This window comes from Schistocerca americana, chromosome 1, assembly GCF_021461395.2.
Source record: "Schistocerca americana isolate TAMUIC-IGC-003095 chromosome 1, iqSchAmer2.1, whole genome shotgun sequence".
Taxonomy (NCBI): domain Eukaryota; kingdom Metazoa; phylum Arthropoda; class Insecta; order Orthoptera; family Acrididae; genus Schistocerca; species Schistocerca americana.
Genome location: NC_060119.1, coordinates 977563616 through 977583561, shown reverse-complemented (window position 1 = coordinate 977583561; position 19946 = coordinate 977563616). Strand labels below are relative to the sequence as shown.

The following is a 19946-nucleotide window of genomic DNA, read 5'->3' as shown; positions in this document are numbered from 1 at the left end:
TGACAACGCTCGGCTAATACCACACACGTCAGCACTATTTTAGCCTGAGCTCAGATGATGTAACAAACCTTGCTGAAACTATAACTATGCAGAGCTTTGTAATGTTGCTTTTCTGTAAGGTACAACTCCTCCAATTTTACTTCCTTATTTTTGTCTTTTTTTCGTTGAGGACACTTGCAGCGTCCCCACATCTTCAGGTTACACGATAGTACAAAACAGCCAATGAGAATTGCACATGGAATTTACAAGGTTATCACAAATATGTTATGACTTCTGTGGTTAAACTGGGACTTAACAGCACACCTTAAATTGCTGCAAGTGAAACGAGCAGCAATGAGATTCACAACCTTTGTTGTCACAAATATTTAACTGTTTTCTCGGAATATGGTGAAACTGACGAAAAGGTGGTTATGGCGGGACATGAGAGAACAGCTTCTCAAAGCTACTTACATTCATTTTTATCAGAAACAATCCACGGTTTTTCCGTAATATATCATGACTTCTGAGATGACTGTTGGAGTAAGACCTAATAGCTCAAGCTTCAAATGCCTTGAGCAGGAAAAAAAGCCTGATAATTTGCAAAGCATAGGAAATTACAAACAAGTAATGTAACCGACTTCCCATGCCCCCCTCATTTATTGTGTTCACTTCCAGTCATTCATCACATGAATTGTTACAAACAGCAGCAAGCAATGGAAAAAGCTGCACTTTTACCCTTACCTCCAATAACACCAAGCCGCTTAACATTTTGTTCTACTGTCTGTTGTGAAGCCCTCCAGAGACTTTTGGGGCTCAGCCTACCCATAAATAAGAAGAAAACTTACAATTAGAATTATAATACAACACTGTGTTGTGGAAAGTGTAACTGTTTAGTATGTCACCACAGTTTTATTTGATCCATGCACGAGTTGATAGTTAACAGGGTTACACTTGCTACCAGTCTGACAGTTCACTGGAGACTTCTGGAAATAACTTCTTGTTTCCATGTGACAGTCACTTGCGTTGGAGTGTGGCAATGAGCTTGCCTCAGCTATGAAAGTGTGTGTTATTTCACACACTGTTCTGTCCTGGTTTAACAAAATTTGTTTTAGTAGCATAATTCATGAGTGCAAGTCATCAACTGATAATATTATGGTTTGTGCAGAGGGAAAACTTGGGTCTCTACTTCGTGAGTTAGACAACAAACTATTTTCAGGCTAGCCTTATGGAACAAATTGTGCTTATATTGTAAGTGATTCCCACCACATTTATTTCAATTTCCTTGATGTAAAAAGTATACTTGGCTTCCAGGTTGCTCTGTAACAAACTGTGTTCTTATACATTTATTTTGTATGGTCGGTCTGGTATTTACTTCTTTCAGAGTATGTGTTTCAAAGAAACGTGACAGAAAGGACAAAAAATGACAGAATTCCAGAAGGCACATTTGGAATCTAGAGTTTTCAGCTATTGGGGGATGGATGAATCAAACATTCAATTTCTGAAGGAACCAAACTTCTAGCCATAAAACAATGTGAATGTGAAACAAAACAGGTTTATAATCCAGAGCTTTACTGATGTTTTGTTTCTTGGGCAAGCAAGAGTTTGCAATCAAGGAACACTCTGAAGATGGAAGTTCTGATAACAAAGGGGATTAACTTTAATTACTGGAACCTTTACCTAGACAGAAACAGTTTATTAGTGAGTACTTTGAGAGCACTTCTGTGTTCAAAAGAAATCAAGCACAATTCAAAACAAATTAATTGTATCAGTTACCAATGTCATCAATGGTCGCATTAAATAAGAGCTAAAGCCATTCGAATTAATTTGAGTACAAGCGGATGAAACCCTGGATGTTTCTTGTAAGTCAAAAACTAATATTATTCCCAGGTTTTGAACACCAAATGGCCCTATTGAAAGATTTCATACTTTTCAAAATGTCTGTAGTAACAAAACTGCTCAGGGTTTATCAGAAATTTCATTCTGTGCACTTCATGTTTGGAGAGCAACTGACAATACAGTGAAAGATCTAGGATGGAATGTAACAATATACTCACCATATAGAAAGGATGCTGAGTAACATATAGGCACAACAAAAAGATTGTCACAAATAAAGCCTTCGGCTAGTAAGGCCTTCGTCAAAAATAGACGACAGACTCACACACTCATATCCATCACACCACTCACACAACTCACACACAGGACTGCAGCCATCTTAGGCAACTGTAGCCACACTGCTAGCAATAGCATAGTGCCTGATGAGAGTGGTGACTGGGTGGGGGTAAGGAGGAGGCTGGGGCAGGGAGGGGGAGGGATAGTAGGATAGGGGTGGCAGACATTTAAGTGCTGCAGGTTAGACAGTGGGCAGGGGATAGGTGGGTAGTGGAAAAAGCATAGAAGTAAAAAGACTGGGTGTGATGATGGAACGAGGGCTGTGTAGTGCAGGAATGGGAACAGGGAAGGAACTGGATGGGCGAGGACAATGATTAACGAAGGTTGAGGACAGGAGGGTTATGGGAATGTACGCTGTATTGCAGAGAAAGTTTCCACCAGCGCAATTCAGAAAGTCTTGTGTTGGTGGAAAGGATCGATATGGCACACGCTGCGAAGCAGTCAATGAAATGAAGGATGTCGTGTCGGGCAGCGTGCTAAGTAGTAGGGTGGTCCAGCTGTTTCTTGGCCACAGTTTGTCAGTGGCTATCCATGCAGACAGACTGCTTGAGGGCTGTCATGCCCACATACAATACAGTGCAGTAGCTTCAGCTTAGCTTGTAGATCACGACTGATTTCACCGGTAGCATTGCCTTTGATGGGGTAGGAGATGTCTGTGACCGGACTGGAATAGGTTGTGGTTGTTGTTGTTGTTGTTGTTGGTGGTGGTGGTGGGAGGATGTACGGGACAGGTCTTGCATCTAGGTCTATTACAGGGGCATGAGCCCTACTCCCATCACCTTACCTCATGGCTCATATCCCTGTAATAGACTAGATGCAATACCTGTCCCACACATCCTGCTACCACTAGGTACTCCAGTCCGGTCACAAACATCACCTATCCCATCAAAGGCAGGGCTACCTGTGAAACCAGTCATGTGATCTACAAGCCAAGCTGCAACCACTGTGCTGTATTCTATATGGCATGACAACCAACAAGCTGGCTGTCTGCATAAATGGCCACCAACAAACTGTGGCAAAGAAACAAGTGGACCATCATAACACCCAGTCTTTTTACTTCTCTCCTTTTCCACTAACCCCTCCTTCACACCTCTCCCCTGTCCACCATCTAACCAGCAGCTCTTCACTGTCCACCACCCCTACCCTACTATCCCTCCCCCTCCCCATTCCACCCTCCTCCTAATCCCCACCCAGTCGCCAGTCCCATCAAGCACTGGTGCTGCTGCTTGCAGTGTGGCTACAGTTGCCCAAGACTGCAGTTTTGTGTGTGTGTGTGTGTGTGTGTGTGTGTGTGTGTGTGCGCGCGCGCGCACGTGGGTGCGTGCGTGCGTGTTTATTTTTGACAAAGGCCTCACTGGTCGAAAGCTTTACTTGTGACGGCTTTTTGTTATGCCTATCTGAGACAGCATCTCCACTATATGGTGAGTGCCAACATTCCTTTCATAATATTATCACAAAATAGTGAGATAAATGTATGGCGGAGCCTCATTAAAGGTAGATAAAATGGAGGTGCCCAAAATTTTCTTGAACAAAAAATGTCTGCAAGCTATATTTTTGTACAATTATGCTCATAAATAATCTAGCATTGTTACATGCTTTTACAAATATCTAAGCAGTTAGGCTTTTCATTAACCATCTTGTAGCATTCCATTTACTTTTTCGCAAGTCCTCAAAGAAAAAACAACTCACAGAAAATGAAGGACTCTGGTCGCCTCAAACATATACCACACAGTGGAATGTCATTTCATGAGCCATTGTGACCCAAATACTGTGAGTTTAAAGAGATTTTCCAAAATACCGGACTAGGTGGTTGTAATTGTGGTGCAGAGGCGTTCAACAGTGCTTCTGGTTTGCTTAGCATTCTTAATCCTTTCACTGCTACAAGACATGCTATCTGCTTTCTATGCGGAGGCATCTTTTGTTATGGTTGCAATGCTCACCAAATGTTGGTGTCTGCACTGTGAGACAGCATCTGGCCAATGTGAAATACTTATTTGATTTTTCTTAAAAACTATTAGGTGAAAAAAATTGCTATTTGGACATTTCACACTTGATATCTTTACTTGGTGAAAAATTGAATTTCTTTTCATTATCCGTCATCCTTACTCATCACATCAGTTTAAGTAAAACACTGCATGAATTTTAGAGGTTGCAGAGGTAAATATGCACAGCGTAAACTTTGCATATGGTTGATTTTAGATCATACACTGCAAAGAATGAAATTTACATAAGACATCTAAATTTTATTTAAAATTGAGAGCAGAATGATCTCACTTTCTCAAGTTACTGTGTTTTATATATGATGGACGGTCACAAGCGACACATCTATTCGTGTCCTTGCACATCGCGATTCATGTGGTCGCAACAATACTCATATCTCAAACAATTCAAGATATCAAAACAAGGTTTCTTGCAAATATAGCATGCAAGGAGGCACATATGTTATATGATAAATAGTCCAATTTTTTTTTTATTCACCAACACATGGAAGTAACTCATCTGCATTCAGACGCCCATAGCACTGCAGGAACACCAAACCGGCACACTTATGTATGTCCACATCACCTGAGGAGACAATGTAGCAGGACATGTATAGACACCCACAGCAGAGTAAGGATTAATAAAACTCTGTACCTTTTCCTGCTTCGCCTTTATAAAGAATGGCTTGTTATATTAGTATGTGCAAAACTGAAATCTAGAAAATCAACAGTTTCTTAAAGGATGCAAGGTCAGAAAAAACTGACTTCATGTATTAAGGGGGGATGTAATGGATTTTGGCCCAAAAAAATCAATTTTTCAAAAATATTATTTTCTTGATCTACACAGTTTAATCTATGTTGCGTGTGAATTTTATCGTGACAGCATCTTTAGAAATGCCTTTAAATTGTTGAACTGATTAACTCTGCACTGGCAGCCACTCTTGACCTTTCCTGACATTTGGGAAACTGCTTGCTTCAGCAGAATCTTTGTCAGTGTGAAGGCTATTTTCTTACAATATCTCTGGCTGAAAACTTTCTTGCAAGTGGTTTATTTACATTTTGACAATACTAACACATATTAATAGGTGGAAGGTTGAATTCACAAACCTGTACGTGGAAGTCAAGATCTTTGGAAAAACTGTTTAGGAAATGGCGGTTTCATGGAAATCAGTTTACCAAAAAAAAAAAAAAAAAAAAAAGGAAGCAGCTCGAAATGAAGAACATAAGCTCTCAGCTTCAGCAGCGAAACTTGGGACAGGAGACTTTTACAGGTGCATGAATTATATTGATATGGTCGACATAAAAGTTTACTGGGTATGGTACTGCGCCATAATGTATAAAAGTACTGCTGCTACAGAAAAACCAACGTTTCGCCCACCGATTGCAGCGGCCTCCTTCTGGGTCTACCAGAAAACACATAATGCAAATGAAAGCCTCAATAATTTAATTTGGATTACATACTCAAAAAGGACATTCTGTGGACTTTAAGTACTCAAAATATGTGCCTATGATGCCGTTTTATGTTACAATAACGGAAATAAAGGCAGAATTGAAGTGCTGAAGAGAGTTGGTACAGATCCTGGTGTGTTTACAACAAAAGCATTTTACACCATCGACAAGAGCAGGATCAAGAAAGCTAACCGAGCTGTTCCTTAACTGCAAATACAAGCCAGGTAGATTCAAAGAGCAGAGAAGAGAAACATGGAGGATGAAGAGTATCGGTATGGAGGACTTTAAAATTGAGGTAAGCTTATTACATTTAGAAGTATGAGAAGGAAATCTTTGAACCTCATTTTCTCTGTTTTACATTTTTTATGTTATTAGAAGCCATTTCTCAAAAAGTATATGCACTAATGCTATGAAATTTTAAGGAACTGTTCACAATGTATTATTGTCTCTCTGGAACTAAAAAAATACGAGGTCCTGCAATTACATTCTAATTATTAGATGATTGTATGTAGAAAGAAAGTTATTTTGGATGAGCAAAATTAAAAAACTCTTAATGATACAATTTGTACCATAAATTACTAATTATAGTTCAGTGGTCTTATAACCATCTTAGGACACTACAATAAAATTTTCAGATTAATTGCAAGATTAGAATTTGAGTTATGGCTTTTTATAAAAAAATACAATAAAAAATTAAAAATTCAAATTTCTGGCAAAATATTAATCCTGCACATTTTATTATATGTTTCTGTTAAAACACAGCTCTTTTGCTTTACACATCCGAAAGTTTAGATTTGTACATTAATAAATATGGCTGTAATGATTTATTTAATAAATGTTTACATTTTCCGTTACACCGCCCCTTAAAAGCTGTAATAAGAATTTTTCCAGCGAAATAAGTGTTATAAAGTTGTTTAGTAAGAATCAGTCTGGAAATTGTGAATCTAATTTCCCAACAATAAAACTGAACTGCCTTCTCACAACTTACCCATTCTTCAACAAAGAACAACTGAAAAACAAGTTAGAAAACATTTATATTGGCAAACATTGACAGACCAATTTAAATTTGTAATGTACAATGAACCTGGAAATATTAATAACAAAGTAACAAATCTTGTCAAATTTATTGTTAAATTCCCTGTCACTACAGCCTCTTCTGAAAGATATATGCGCACTCTTGAAGAGTTAACAGCTTCACAATTCAAAGAAAAATGATAGGTTAAATTATCTCTGCATAATTTCCCTAGAAAAAATACCTGGTTAAACAAGTTAGAAGTGATCAGAAATTTAAAGATAATGTGGTTCACTGCAACTATGAACAATCAAAGTTCCAATAAAAATATATATAAAGAGTATAGGCAAACCTACTCACAATTAATCAATTAGCTTTGCCATTGGTCATTAAAGAGCTGACTGGCTGACATTTCTATAGCCAATCTTCTTTCAACATAATTTTTAACTGCCCATCTGCTTCTGTTTGGTGATTTTTACGTTTTGCTACAGGTTTGTCCATGTCTTAAATTACAATTACAGACATGTTGGCACTAAATTGAACTACACTAGTGATGTGAACCATTCTTTCCTGGGCACTGTCTAGATGTCTTCGCACATTCAGCTGTCTCTGTACGATCCAAATGTCCCACCAAAACTCTATTTGTGATGTTCTTGTTATTGGCCCCATTCTGATCAGAAAATATTCCAAGTAGGAAGATGGAACTTTAATATTTAATGAACAACTTTAGTGTAATAGTGAAACGAAGGTCTACTTCTAGAATGAAGTCACAAAATGTTCTAAATCACAGCTTCAAAAACTTTCCAAACTTGTCATCAATCATCACTGCAGTGCAATGTCCCTTAATCACAGCACCTTTGAACATTATACTGGTTTTACTCTGAAGTAATGTGATCAGCTATCTGAAGTATGAGACTTCAGAGTAGTTGCATTGGCAACTTTCAATGTTTTCTGTTAAACATTATTTTCCATACAGAATATGATAAGTTTTAACAGTTCATTTCATTCCTTTTCTTCTATGCTCAGAAATATAAAGTCTTGTTAAGCACAGGATACCCTACAAACATTCATAATACCAATGAAATTTTTATAACTTTCTGTGTTACCCCCTGCCACAGAACTGTACAGCTCTGAATTATTAATTGCACATGTCAATTTTTATTTTCAGTTTGCAAAATAGTCTAAGAGACAATACACCTCACAAATATCAGTGGAGTACATTGTTCAACAATTTACCAGAAACTGCCCCATCATATGGAAACCTAGACTGATTCACATCTGGCACTACTATCAGACATGGTTCCAAAATATGACTAATACAACAGTCTAGATGCATGATGTGGCGTGTGAAATGTCCTGTTAAACAATGTGGTCTATCAGAGATTAAGCAACTTCACATGTGCATAAAGTAGCCTATAATTAAACTTCTTGACCTCCTATTACTTTACTGTCACAAACCTCATCCTTCAACAAATGGTATTACAATTATATTCAATGACATGGGACATTTACCGGTCTCTGCTAGAACGTCACCCCAACAATTTATAACATGTATACATACCATATTCACTTAATAATTTTTCATCCTGAAGAACTCTACCACAATAAATAAGGCGCTGTGACTCAACTGGGAAGCTTATAGACTCTGCTATTCGCTCTTTCAATTGTTTCACTGTCGTCTAGAAAATAATGAGAATAATTAATACATGCAATTGCAATCAAGTTAAATTAATAGCAGATTTAATGCAAGTTAACTTACATCATCTGGCACAGAAAAGCTATGATTCTGTGAGTCCAGGGTTTTCACTGTTAGTTCGATCATTTTTTCAAAGCAATCTGCAAAGAGAAAAAAAATATTTCAGTTACAAATTTATAATTTTTTTTTGAAGTTCATGTAATGAAATTAAATTACATATACATGCCTGCTGCCAAACTGACAATTTCTGCACATAGCATCCATCTGCTAAAACTAAATGTATTCTACTTAGCAATTGTTTGCATTTAATAAGCACGTAATAGTTAATGACCAGCACATTCAACTTTCTTCTTTTACACAAGATGATACAACAAAACAATTACATTTAAGTAAAAATGACATGATTTTGATGCTAACACAAAAGCAGGATAAACAGAAGACTCCAACCACACAGCATACATCTGTATGAGGGGGATGTGATGAGAGGTGGGACCGAAGGACAGCACAACAAATGTAGCTAGCCCACCTCCAAAAGCCTCTGATACTGCATCCCCAGCCACAGAAGCAAAGTTTACGCTGACTAAAGAGCATGCATGTTTGAGGAGAGGTGCCACGAGCACAAAGCCACACTTAAACTGGCAAACTCATGATGTTAACAATTTCAGAGGACACCTAAAAAACTAGCCACAGCATGGTGTGAAAAAAAAAAAAAAAAAAAAAAAAAAAAAAAAAAAAAAAAAAAAAAAAGTATTCTGAAATGCCTTTCTGGGACTGTGCACTTAAAGAAGCAGAAGAAATCTTCACTTCAAAAACATTTTAGCTAAAACTTTGGCTTTCATCTTACAAAGCACAGGATCCTGAGCTACACACACTGAGGGCACAGTACATAGTGGGAAGTGTACTTAGTGACATAATGGAAACTGCTTCTCCAGAACACAATCCCGTTCCCTCGCTATGGCAGCCCAAAGATGAGGCTGGTATAAGCATAAAAGGAACCTTCAGAGGACCAGCTTATCACGCAGTAGCCACCTGAAGTCCCTTTGACAAAAATTTCTACTGAACCAACAATTCAACCCATCAGACTGCCTTAAAATTTGAGTTACATATTCAGAAGGAATAAGCCTGATCAGGTATGAAGTCCATCTAAAAACTGTGCACCATGGGCCTGCACACTTAACAAAAGCATATCACATTCCTTTGCTTAAGTTATGCACAGAAAAGCTTTCCCTCGCATAAAAAGAATTATAAAAATAATGTAAATACAAGTGTGATCAGCCACAACATCTATTTTCCAAGAACTTAATATATTGGCAGATTTATTTTCCAGAAACATTTCTTTTATCAAAAACCTTCATCTGTTTGTAATGGAGATATCCCACAAAGATACACGAACCAAGGCAAAGAGCCAACTGATGAGCCAAAGTGAGCAGACGTTATGATGGAATGAGAAATATGGGCAACTTATCTTTGAAGTCTCCCACGACCTTGGGTTCTGGGTGACTTTTACGAACTCTACCCCTTTTCCTAAACCTCTTCAGTTCCTTTACTTCACTCCTCTTTGTTCCCATTCAACCCTTCTGACAGAAGAAGGAGGCACCGGCTCTGAAATCTTGCACAAGTAAAACTTATTTTATTTGTGTAGTCTCCTGCCACCACTTGGTGAGCTGACTTTACTTATCCAATCATACTATACTTTTTATTCTGTTGATTATCTGAATGCAAACTTGCATTGCATTAATTATACAGCCTTATCTTACACCCCTTACACCCCTCCTCCCCCCCCCCCCCTCCCATCCCGGCTCACTTTAAACCTTAACAAAACTATGCTCTAAATACATTATGCATACAGTGGTCAGAAATGAACACTTCTTTTATTTTTTCATCACATTCTAAGCATAATATTCTAACTGTCTTGTTCAGCTATTTCACTATACCCAAAATAAATAAATTGTATGTATTTTTATGTATTTGCAAGTGTTCCTTTCTATTTTTGTATATTACTATGGTCACTGAGTGTTATCGTTTCTAGGTCTAACAGCTGCTGTCATTCTTGGCATACATGTGAGCAGAATTTGGTTTCTAAGGTAAATGGTAGTTTATTGTTGGAAACACTAAAAATTTTACTGTTGCAAATGCTGTATCTGTATGAATTATTTTACTGTATAATATTTTGTAGCCATTAACCCTGCATCTCTGCAGAAACAACACTAGATTTCTGAGCTTCAATAAATATAATCGCCCTTCTTATAGAAAAGCCTAGCAATGCCATATTTCAATATCTGGCAAAACACCCCGAATTAATGATGCATTACCTAAGTGACTAAGAATATTATGTATCTAAAAACAAAGATGATGTGACTTACCGAACGAAAGCGCTGGCAGGTTGATAGACACACAAACAAACACAAACATACACACAAAATTCAAGCTTTCGCAACAAACTGTTGCCTCGTCAGGAAAGAGGGAAGGAGAGGGAAAGACGAAAGGATGTGGGTTTTAGGGGAGAGGGTAAGGAGTCATTCCAATCCCGGGAGCGGAAAGACTTACCTTACGGGGAAAAAAGGACGGGTATACACTCTCGCGCGCGCTCGCACACACACACACACACACACACACACACACACACACACACACACACACACACACACACATATATATATATCCATCCACACATATACAGACACAAGCAGACATATCATGACTCCTTACCCTCTCCCCTAAAACCCATATCCTTTCGTCTTTCCCTCTTTCCTGATGAGGCAACAGTTTGTTGCGAAAGCTTGAATTTTGTGTGTATGTTTGTATTTGTTTGTGTGTCTATCGACCTGCCAGCGCTTTCGTTTGGTAAGTCACATCATCTTTGTTTTTAGATATATTTTTCCCACGTGGAATGTTTCCCTCTATTATATTAAGAATATTATGTATTAGACAGCCTAAAAATTTTAGTGAGTTTAGGAAGATATTATCGAACCCACAAGAATGTTTATTTTTTAGACACACAATAATCTTCTTTATTTCAGATAGTGTTGCACATTACTAATGTAACCAATGAACATTTCCTTCCCACAAATAGTTAACACTCAACATTTGCATCCCCATTAGATTGGTGAATGTCATCAGTCCACAAAATGGAAGTTTGTAACCCCAGATTTTCATCTGGAAAGAACTCTCAGAAGTCATTTCTAATCTGTAAATCATCTCCACAACTGATGAACACAAATCTGATAAGGGCATAAGCTGCAATTTAGTAGAATTCTCCAGATTGCAGCTTTGCTTACTTTGGGATCCTGAGCTAGTCTTCATGTGGAAATACATGTATCCAAAACTTATTTCAAAACAATATCTGCACATTTACTATCTCTAATATGTCCTCTGACTTGCCTGTTACAATTCTGAGTTGGTTTTACATGGCCACTATTGTAAATCCATGTCTCCAATCTCTGAAAACATGTAGGGAAGAGGGCAGAGAATCTTGATAAACCCACTCTAATAATTCTCATGAGCTGCACCCATTGCCATTAACATGTTAAATACCTCTGATAGGACATGCCATTCTGGAACAATCACCACCACTGAAATCTCCATCAAGTACCACCAAAACAGTTAGCAGAGAGTAATGGCTTTAGCATTGAGAAAATGTAAATTACGCTATCTAGCATTAACAGTCTCCCACCCATTTTTATTGAGGTGGCATGGGATGGTGTGGTGCAGTGCCAGAAGATTTTTGACGATAGGGCCTCCAATCTCATCTCTCCAATTTGGCTGAAATTTTTACAAGATGTATGTATGGGGGTTAAAGGAAACCGTACTCAGTTTTCCATGCTGTGACATGAATTAAGTAACGAAGATTACTTTACTATTACTCATGATCAAAGAATATTGCCATGCTCATAGTCTGTGATTATGCTCAACTGCTTAGGTATAATGGCCTAGCTGCTTAACACTATGTACAACAGATTTGTCTGAATTTGCTGTCAAAATAATTCATAAATCTTGAGACAAATTTAGAAAATATTTTGGCAACTTGTATCTTATGATAAAATGACTTTCTGACGCTGATTCTTCCCTCACTTGCAGCCAGCCAGCATGTCCCAAGACTGCGTAAATGGCATCTTCATTATTCAACTGATTACCGTGGTACTCAAGGTCAAATTCAATTCAAAAATTAATGAATTTTGATTTTTCAAAAGGTTATACTTCAAGATTTGACTTTTCTTTGCACGACTGAAAAAGAGCTCATTTTGTTTGACTGGGAAATGTTTATTTCGCTTTTGAGACAGATCAGTTCAGTTCAAAAACATGTTTTGATTGCTACTATGAGGAAAAAAAATGAGTGAACTTTTTGAATATGCCCATTTGAAAACTATGTAAACTCTGTTAAAGCTATTATTAGTTGCCTTTCCTTAAAGAAATATATAGATTAATTTGATGAGCCTTTGATTTTCAGAAATGTTTATCACTTAGATAAAAAATCTAATCATCAAGCAGTGGCAGAACACACACATAAAATAAAGTTATAACTAAGCAAGCTTTCTGAACAAGTAGCTACTCCTTCAGGCAGAAGGGTTAAAGGGGAAGGAAGAGGAGTGAAGGGAAAGGAACTGGAGAGGTCTAGGAAAAAGGGTAGATTTTGGAGAAGTCAACCAGAACCGCAGGTCAGTGGAGACTTATCGGACAGGATAAGAAGGGAAGACACTTTCCTTCTCATCTCATCCACTAAGTCTCCCCTCGGGTCATGGGTGACTTTTCCGAAATTGTGGAGTTTTTCTCCTCTTTCTGCATTTTTGTGCTGCACTCCCATAACTTACTTATTTTCTAGTAAGGTAGTTGTAAACTGTGGACAGCACTGACAAAGTGAAATGCAGAACAGTGTCATAACAGTATTTCACTGTTCAGATTTGTTATCTTTGTATCACGCAGCTGACTCAAAGCAGCAGTATACTGAAGGCATCGCACAGATGAGAGGCAAGTCACTGGCCCTGACTTCAGTCAAGCTGAGAAACTTGTACACGATAGCAGAAAATCTCCCAAGAATAACTGTCAGTCAGTGTAAGGGAGAATGAACTGAATACTACAAAGTTGTATGGAGCATCATATGTGTAATAACAGAAGCAGGCTGGAAATCATGCAGCATGATACACTGGATGGATCCCTTGGGGTGAGAGAGGCACTCAAGTTTACAAGAAAGCTCTCCGATTCTTATGAGCAACTGTAGTGTTGCTTACCGTGTATAACTAACTGCCTGTTAACAGTTAAGAATAAGTTGTACTTCTGAATATGTGTGTGTATGATAAGATCTTCTTGGGTCATCAGCCGACTGATTGCATCATCTTGTGACTTTTCAATGAATTTTGTACCCATCATCTTAACATCAAGTGTCAGGACACCATGTTCTGTGTATCTATGTAACTACCGGACCATTGATCACTTTTGTAGACAGGCCAATCACTGGCCTCCAGAAGAGGATGCTGCACCTGTCCTGGTATAACGTGGCATGACCCTGGCATGAGGTTTGAGTTACGGTGTCTGTCCATTCTGTCTGCAGACGCTGTCATCTTCACAACACTGCAGACGCTGTCATCTTCACAACAGAGCATTCCTGTTGTATTTTTGCACTGCAGAATCCCACGTCAAGCTGAATTAAAATCTATCTCAGTTTATTAGATTGTCGTGCATATAGATTTCAACTGCCTCCTGCTCAAGCGAGTCCCAGAACACGTTGGTGCTGCATAGCTTATTTGTTTGTTCCAAATCGAAGTGTATTTCTTGTTGATGCTACACTCTGCCACTGCGGACTTCACTGCCTGCCCTAGTCGAACAATTCTGATATGCTTTGTACAGTGCCCTGAGATGCATCACTGTGTCTTGTCCAATGTACTTCATTCTAAATTTGCACTGTATACTGTAAATGCCCAGTCTGTAAACCTAGCCGGTCTTTGGTCAAGCAAAGGATATCCTTAACTTTTCCGTCTTGCATAGATAACTTTAATTTGGTGCTTCTTCATTATTCTCATGATCTTAGCTGTTGGCAGTCCCGCATACAGCAGGAATGCCACACCTTCTTCTTCTTCTCCTTCTCCTTCTCCTACAGATGCTGTAACTCATCCAGCAAGGTCTTCTTGTCACAGATGGATCTGGCTTTATGTACTAAGGTGATTAGCAGTGATCTGAGTTGTGCTGGTTGGTGACAAGCATTAAGGTATATATGTTTGTATGCATCTTCTTCCTGTAGACTGAATGCCCCAACTCTTCTGCCTCCTTGGTAAACTTCATATTGTTATGTATGGTACTGAGATGACATAGGAACTCCTGTAGGTTTTCTCTGCCAAGTGGCCATACTACAAAGATGTCAGCTACGTATCTGAAGAACACCTTTGGTGTTAGGTGGGTGGTATTCAGAACTACAGCCTGTAAGCATTCTATGTGTAGAGCAGCCACGCCATGAGCTACGGGGTAACCCACGGCAAACCCATCTATTTGCTCACAGACTTTCCAATCACATTTGTTATAGGCTTCAGTACATGTTGAAAGAGTGACTGTGACATCATCGAAGTGTCCCTCAAATAGAGTTTAAGGAATTTTCCAGTGGCACCTTGACTGGGTATATGCCCTTCTCATCTAAGCATGATCCTTTGAGTACAGTCACAAATTCAGTCCAGTTTGTAACATGATGTGGACAGTCACCCACGACAGGGTTTAGCAGCTGTGTTACATGTTTGGTTAACCTGTATGTCGGCAAGTTTATGGTGTACATAAAAGGCCACAGATTTTCAGTAGGCCATACAGTCATGATGAGGCTGATGCCTGGGGTAAAGCCTTCTGATGGTGTTCCTGTTCAGTCTTCAGCTGTGGTTTTGCACATCACAAATGTTGTCCATCCTTCCCCACTTGTCTGCATGCTGGATCTTGCAGTCAAGTGTCAATCTTCAGACTTCAGTAACACTGTCAGCATCTAAGACCACTATATTCTTGTCATCACATAGGGCCAGTAGCACCCTGCATTCTGCTCCCAGCAGTTCTTCGGCATTATTGCCTTCGAGAATCCTGCATGTCTCCTTCCTTCTTCAGTGATCTCCAAAGGGAGCCCACATATGACTTGCTCAGCGATATTTATGTTACATTTTGGTAATGTTCTTGGAACTGGAGCAAACATTGAAATGATGGCTCATCTAATTCTCTGTAAGGTCGATGATGGTCTTAGCATTGCTGGTTTAGCCTTCCTGGTGTCGAGCTCTGGAAATCAGAGAAACTTGTTCCTATCGAAGCGAGATACAGGTGGTGAGTGAATAATGTCTTTGCATTCCTGCCAAATTAGTCTGGTAACATGGATGTGCACCCGCATCAAGGCCAAACTCAAGCGTCATAATACGCATTTTGTCCTGGTCATGTTCGCACAATGCCACAACATAGCAAACTGTGGCTTCACTTCCTTAGCCAGACATAGTAGCAAAAAGGTCAATTTGCTTAGCAGCTTACCCTTTTGATTTGAAGAGAAGGGAGACACACCAGGCCCTCAAGAATACAATAATGCTGAAGACCAACATTTTGGGAGAACACAGGTTGCTACTGGCCCTATGTGATGACAAAGATGTAGTGGTCTTAGCAGCAGATAAAGGTAATCCAACAGTGCTACTGAAGTCTGAAGGTTACTGGCAGACACTTCACTGCAAGATCTGGCATAGAAACAAGGGGGAAAGGATGTGACAACACATATCACAAGCAAAACAATTGGTCTTTAACAGGTCAGGACAATAAAGGAACACCATCAGAATGTTTTACCACAGGACACAGATACCACCATTGATTATATAACCTTCTGAAAATCTATAATGAGGAAGTTCCGCAACAGCCTGTTATGAGCACCATAAACTCGTCAACATACAGGATAGTCAAAATCTAGTGCATGTGATAAAATGTCTCGTGGTTGACTGTCCATATCACATTACGAACTTGACTGAATCTGTGAAAGTTACCCTTGGACAAGAAGGCTCTGCTAGTCAGCTTTTAAGTCACATCGCTTTCCACCCAGGTGCCCCAGGAAAATTCTTAGCTCTACTGAGGGACACTTGAATGAGAACACAGTCACTCTCTTTTGACATGTAGTAAACAACACATACTTCAAATGTTGTGGGAAACTGTATGAGCAAATAGATGGTGTTGCCTTGGGTCCCCACTTAGCTCCAAGTATTGCTAACCTATACATGGAGCACTTCAAGGATGTAACGGTGAATACTGCTCACCTAAAACCAAAGATGTTCTACAGGTATGTAGATGACATTTTTAGTGTGGCCACTTGGCAGAGAAAACTTACAACAGTTGCTAAGTCATCTTGGTGACAAACATGACAGCACCAAGCTAACCAGAGAGGTAGAAGAGAACAGAAGCCTAACCTCCTTCGACATTTTGATAAAGAGAAATACGGACAGCACATTGGGACACTGCCTACAGGAAGAAGATGAACAGAACCTATACTTTAATTATCGCAGTTGCCACCACAGCACTATGCAACTCAGTAGTGACCACCTAGCACAGAGCCAGGTCAATTTGCAACACCAAGAGCTTGCCTCCAGCAAACCTTCTGCAAAAACGGTTACAATGAGACACAAATAAGATGTGCCTCACAGACTGATAACAGGAGGGAGGACAGCCCAGAAGAGGAGGAAGAAGAAGCCAAATGTGTATCGTTCCTGCCATATGCTTGGCCACTGAAAGCGAAGAATGAAAAAGTAATGAAGAATTACGAGAGTGTACGGGACATTCCACTATTTTTATTGGTAAGAATTTAAAAAAGGAAACTATTTGATTAATAAGAAAATCTCATACTGTCTTTATGTAAAATTAACAACTGTAAATAGTTGTTCTTTCGGAAAGTTGAGTAGACAGATCCTTTCAAGGGTCAGAAGTATATTATGTATGAAGATTTATTACAGAGCACGTTCTGGTTGTTCTATTTATTTGCCTGAGTTATCCCTCCTGGGCTCTGTGTGGTGATCGGAACTGTAGTGCTGTGCTTGATGTCACGGCACGATATATCAATTTATGTGGAATAAATTTGTAATAGCATTTTTTATTTTGATCAGTGGAATGTTGGAGCCTGAACTGGATGCTGGCTCAAAGACCTAGCCAAAGAGGGTGGAGCAGAGTGAGTGAGTGTGTGTGTGTGTGTGTGTGTGTGTGTGTGTGTGTGTGTGTGTAGGGGGGGGGGGGGGGGTTATAGATTTAATCTATCAACAGTGCTACTGGCGATCACCCATCTGTGCTTCAGTTAAGACCAACTACAGCCCATTACTGGCCTTCCGGCCTTACTCAAGCTCAATTGTTGTATTGTTAATCAATTCAGTTATTACCTGCAGTTAAATTTAACCCTAGATTACTAAACCCTAGTAAAATTTACGATTGCAACAGGGTGTAAAACAGTGAATTTTGTACTTAATTTGGTATGTAATATACCACTGGAGATCAAATGAAACTAATGCGTAACCTATAAATAATGACTTCCTTTGAATAGAATGCGAAGCAGTAAACTTAACAACGGTTTGCTAGCAATGGAACATTTTCTCCCTTTAGTATTCTAGGGTCAATGTAAGTGCTGTCAATTAGTGTTTTCGCGCCATGAGCTGTTACAATTGTTTCTAATCACTGATAAGTTTGTAGAGAGAAAGAAAGAAAGAGAGAGAGAGAGAGAGAGAGAGAGAGAGAGAGAGAGAGAGAGAGAGAGAGAGGGGGGGGGGGGGGGGGGGGGGGGGGGGGATAAACCCATTTTGATTCATCCCCTAGCATTATGGTAAGCTAAAAATATGGGCGCACTACTAAAATAGCTATCTACAGCAGTCTAATGTCATTTTAAGACTGCTAAAACTTTGAGGTTGCAATATTTCAGTACTTCACAAGGCAGTGGGGCAGTGAACATCATTACAAATAACATTATATTAAAATCAGTGCATAAAAACTCACTCGAATTTGTCTGTGTCACCCAAAAATTGTTTATCAACAAAAATATAGACTAAGCAGGGATGGTTGTATTTCTTTACAAAATTCAACCATCAGTAGCCCAAATGGCAAAATACAGCCCAATCTGGTCCCACGGACAGTAATCAATCATGAAAATCAGTTTCAATATGGAACAATGGGGGAGGGTTTTTGTGGAGAGCAGAAGGGCTATGTGACGACAGCACATTTTTTAGTTCATTTGCTACAGATTTTTCAGGATGATGCTTAAATTTGTCTGAGCCAACTGTGCCCTTTATCCCCTCCCCTCCCATCTGTCCAAAATCTATTTATGTTCTTGTAATGCTGCAATAAATGAAGCTATGAATTCTATGCATAATTAAATCTTAAAATATGCATGCATTCAAGCACTATGAAATGACCAGACATGCACAATTAAAGGAAAGCCATGCAACATCAGAATTCCTTGGAGTGATATGCTTGATTTTGTTGTTAACACAATGAACAACAACCAGTTTTTTCAAATTTTCCACTGACTGGGGTAGCTCTGTGAGTTGAGGCACTAAGCTAGCAATCCCTGTATTCGGGAGGTGGGATGGTTTGAAACCATCAGCCAGCAAACTTGAAAATGGTTTTCTGCATTTCCGATTTTCAATTTACGTGGTGTTGCTCCCTTACTATGGGCCACAGCCAATTCCTTCCGAATTCCTTTCTTTCTTGACAGTTTCCAATTCCCTTAAAGATGCAGTTTCACTACTTGAATGAGAAGAGCTGAATCAAAGGCAAGCAGAATATCTCTTTGGAGACTCCAGCACTAAAAGTCACATTTATAAATAAGTAATTATCCAAATTCTCTTCATGTAGGCTGATGCCTTTAACTGCCAGGACATTCTTTAACAGTCTTTATACATTTCAAGAAGTGACAGATAAATACTTAAATGAAGAAATTTAGGTAAGTGTAAGGCTGAATAATTGCTGAACCTTTGCATTTTCACCACCAAAAATTGTTCTAGCTTCTCTGTAAAACACAGTGATATCAGATCTCTTTTTCCAACAAGCATGTAGGTAATAATCACACTGTTCCAAAAGGTTCAAGCTCATTCACTGATAACTTCTGCAGCTCAAATGCAGACTGATAAACAGAGTGTAAAATGACCTTGGAGGGTCAAAGGAGATTAGAGTATGACTGCTTTGTAGTGGTTCAGTAAAATACAGTACTCCTGAGTAACAAGATTATATCCCTCCTTGGTGAAAATTCTGAGATCATTGACAAATAACACGGTTTATCGTTCTTTATGGAAATTCCATATTTCATGGAGCAAAATTGAGAAAATACACTATTATGCACAATAATGTGATATTATGCACTAAAGGCAGAAAAAGGTATTAATGCACAGGGTTACAGTGTAAAATACATCACATTAACTATTAAAAAATCAAAATTCACAATATGTATAAATTTACTATCTATAATGTCAAAATATGCAAACATGCACAAGAAAACTATGAGGCTGCCTGTCATAATGACATGGCTCAAATGGTATCTATTTGTTTAAAATGACAAATTTTATCCAACCAGCATGGACAACCATGTCTATCAGCATGCCACTTTCAGGGCTGGGAGGTGATAGTGAATCTCATATCAGAAGACTGAGCTGTATTTTGATAGCAAAGAGGAAATACATTATTATTAGGATTATAATTCATTTGGCAA

The 19946-nt window shown here is 38.8% G+C and overlaps 1 protein-coding gene across 6 annotated transcripts in view; it reads right to left on the bottom strand.

Annotated features, from left to right (window-relative positions):
* LOC124615782 (large proline-rich protein BAG6) overlaps window positions 1-19946 on the bottom strand; it is a 227613-nt gene that overhangs the window by 194656 nt on the left and 13011 nt on the right. For all 6 annotated transcript variants that reach the window (XM_047143900.1, XM_047143945.1, XM_047143927.1 and 3 more), the window contains exons 3-4: window positions 8348-8424; window positions 8150-8267 (exon numbers count right to left, since the gene is read on the bottom strand). In XM_047143900.1, the coding sequence (XP_046999856.1) occupies window positions 8150-8267; window positions 8348-8410 (181 nt within the window). In that variant the 5' untranslated portion in view covers window positions 8411-8424. The remainder of the gene's footprint in view (window positions 1-8149; window positions 8268-8347; window positions 8425-19946) is intronic.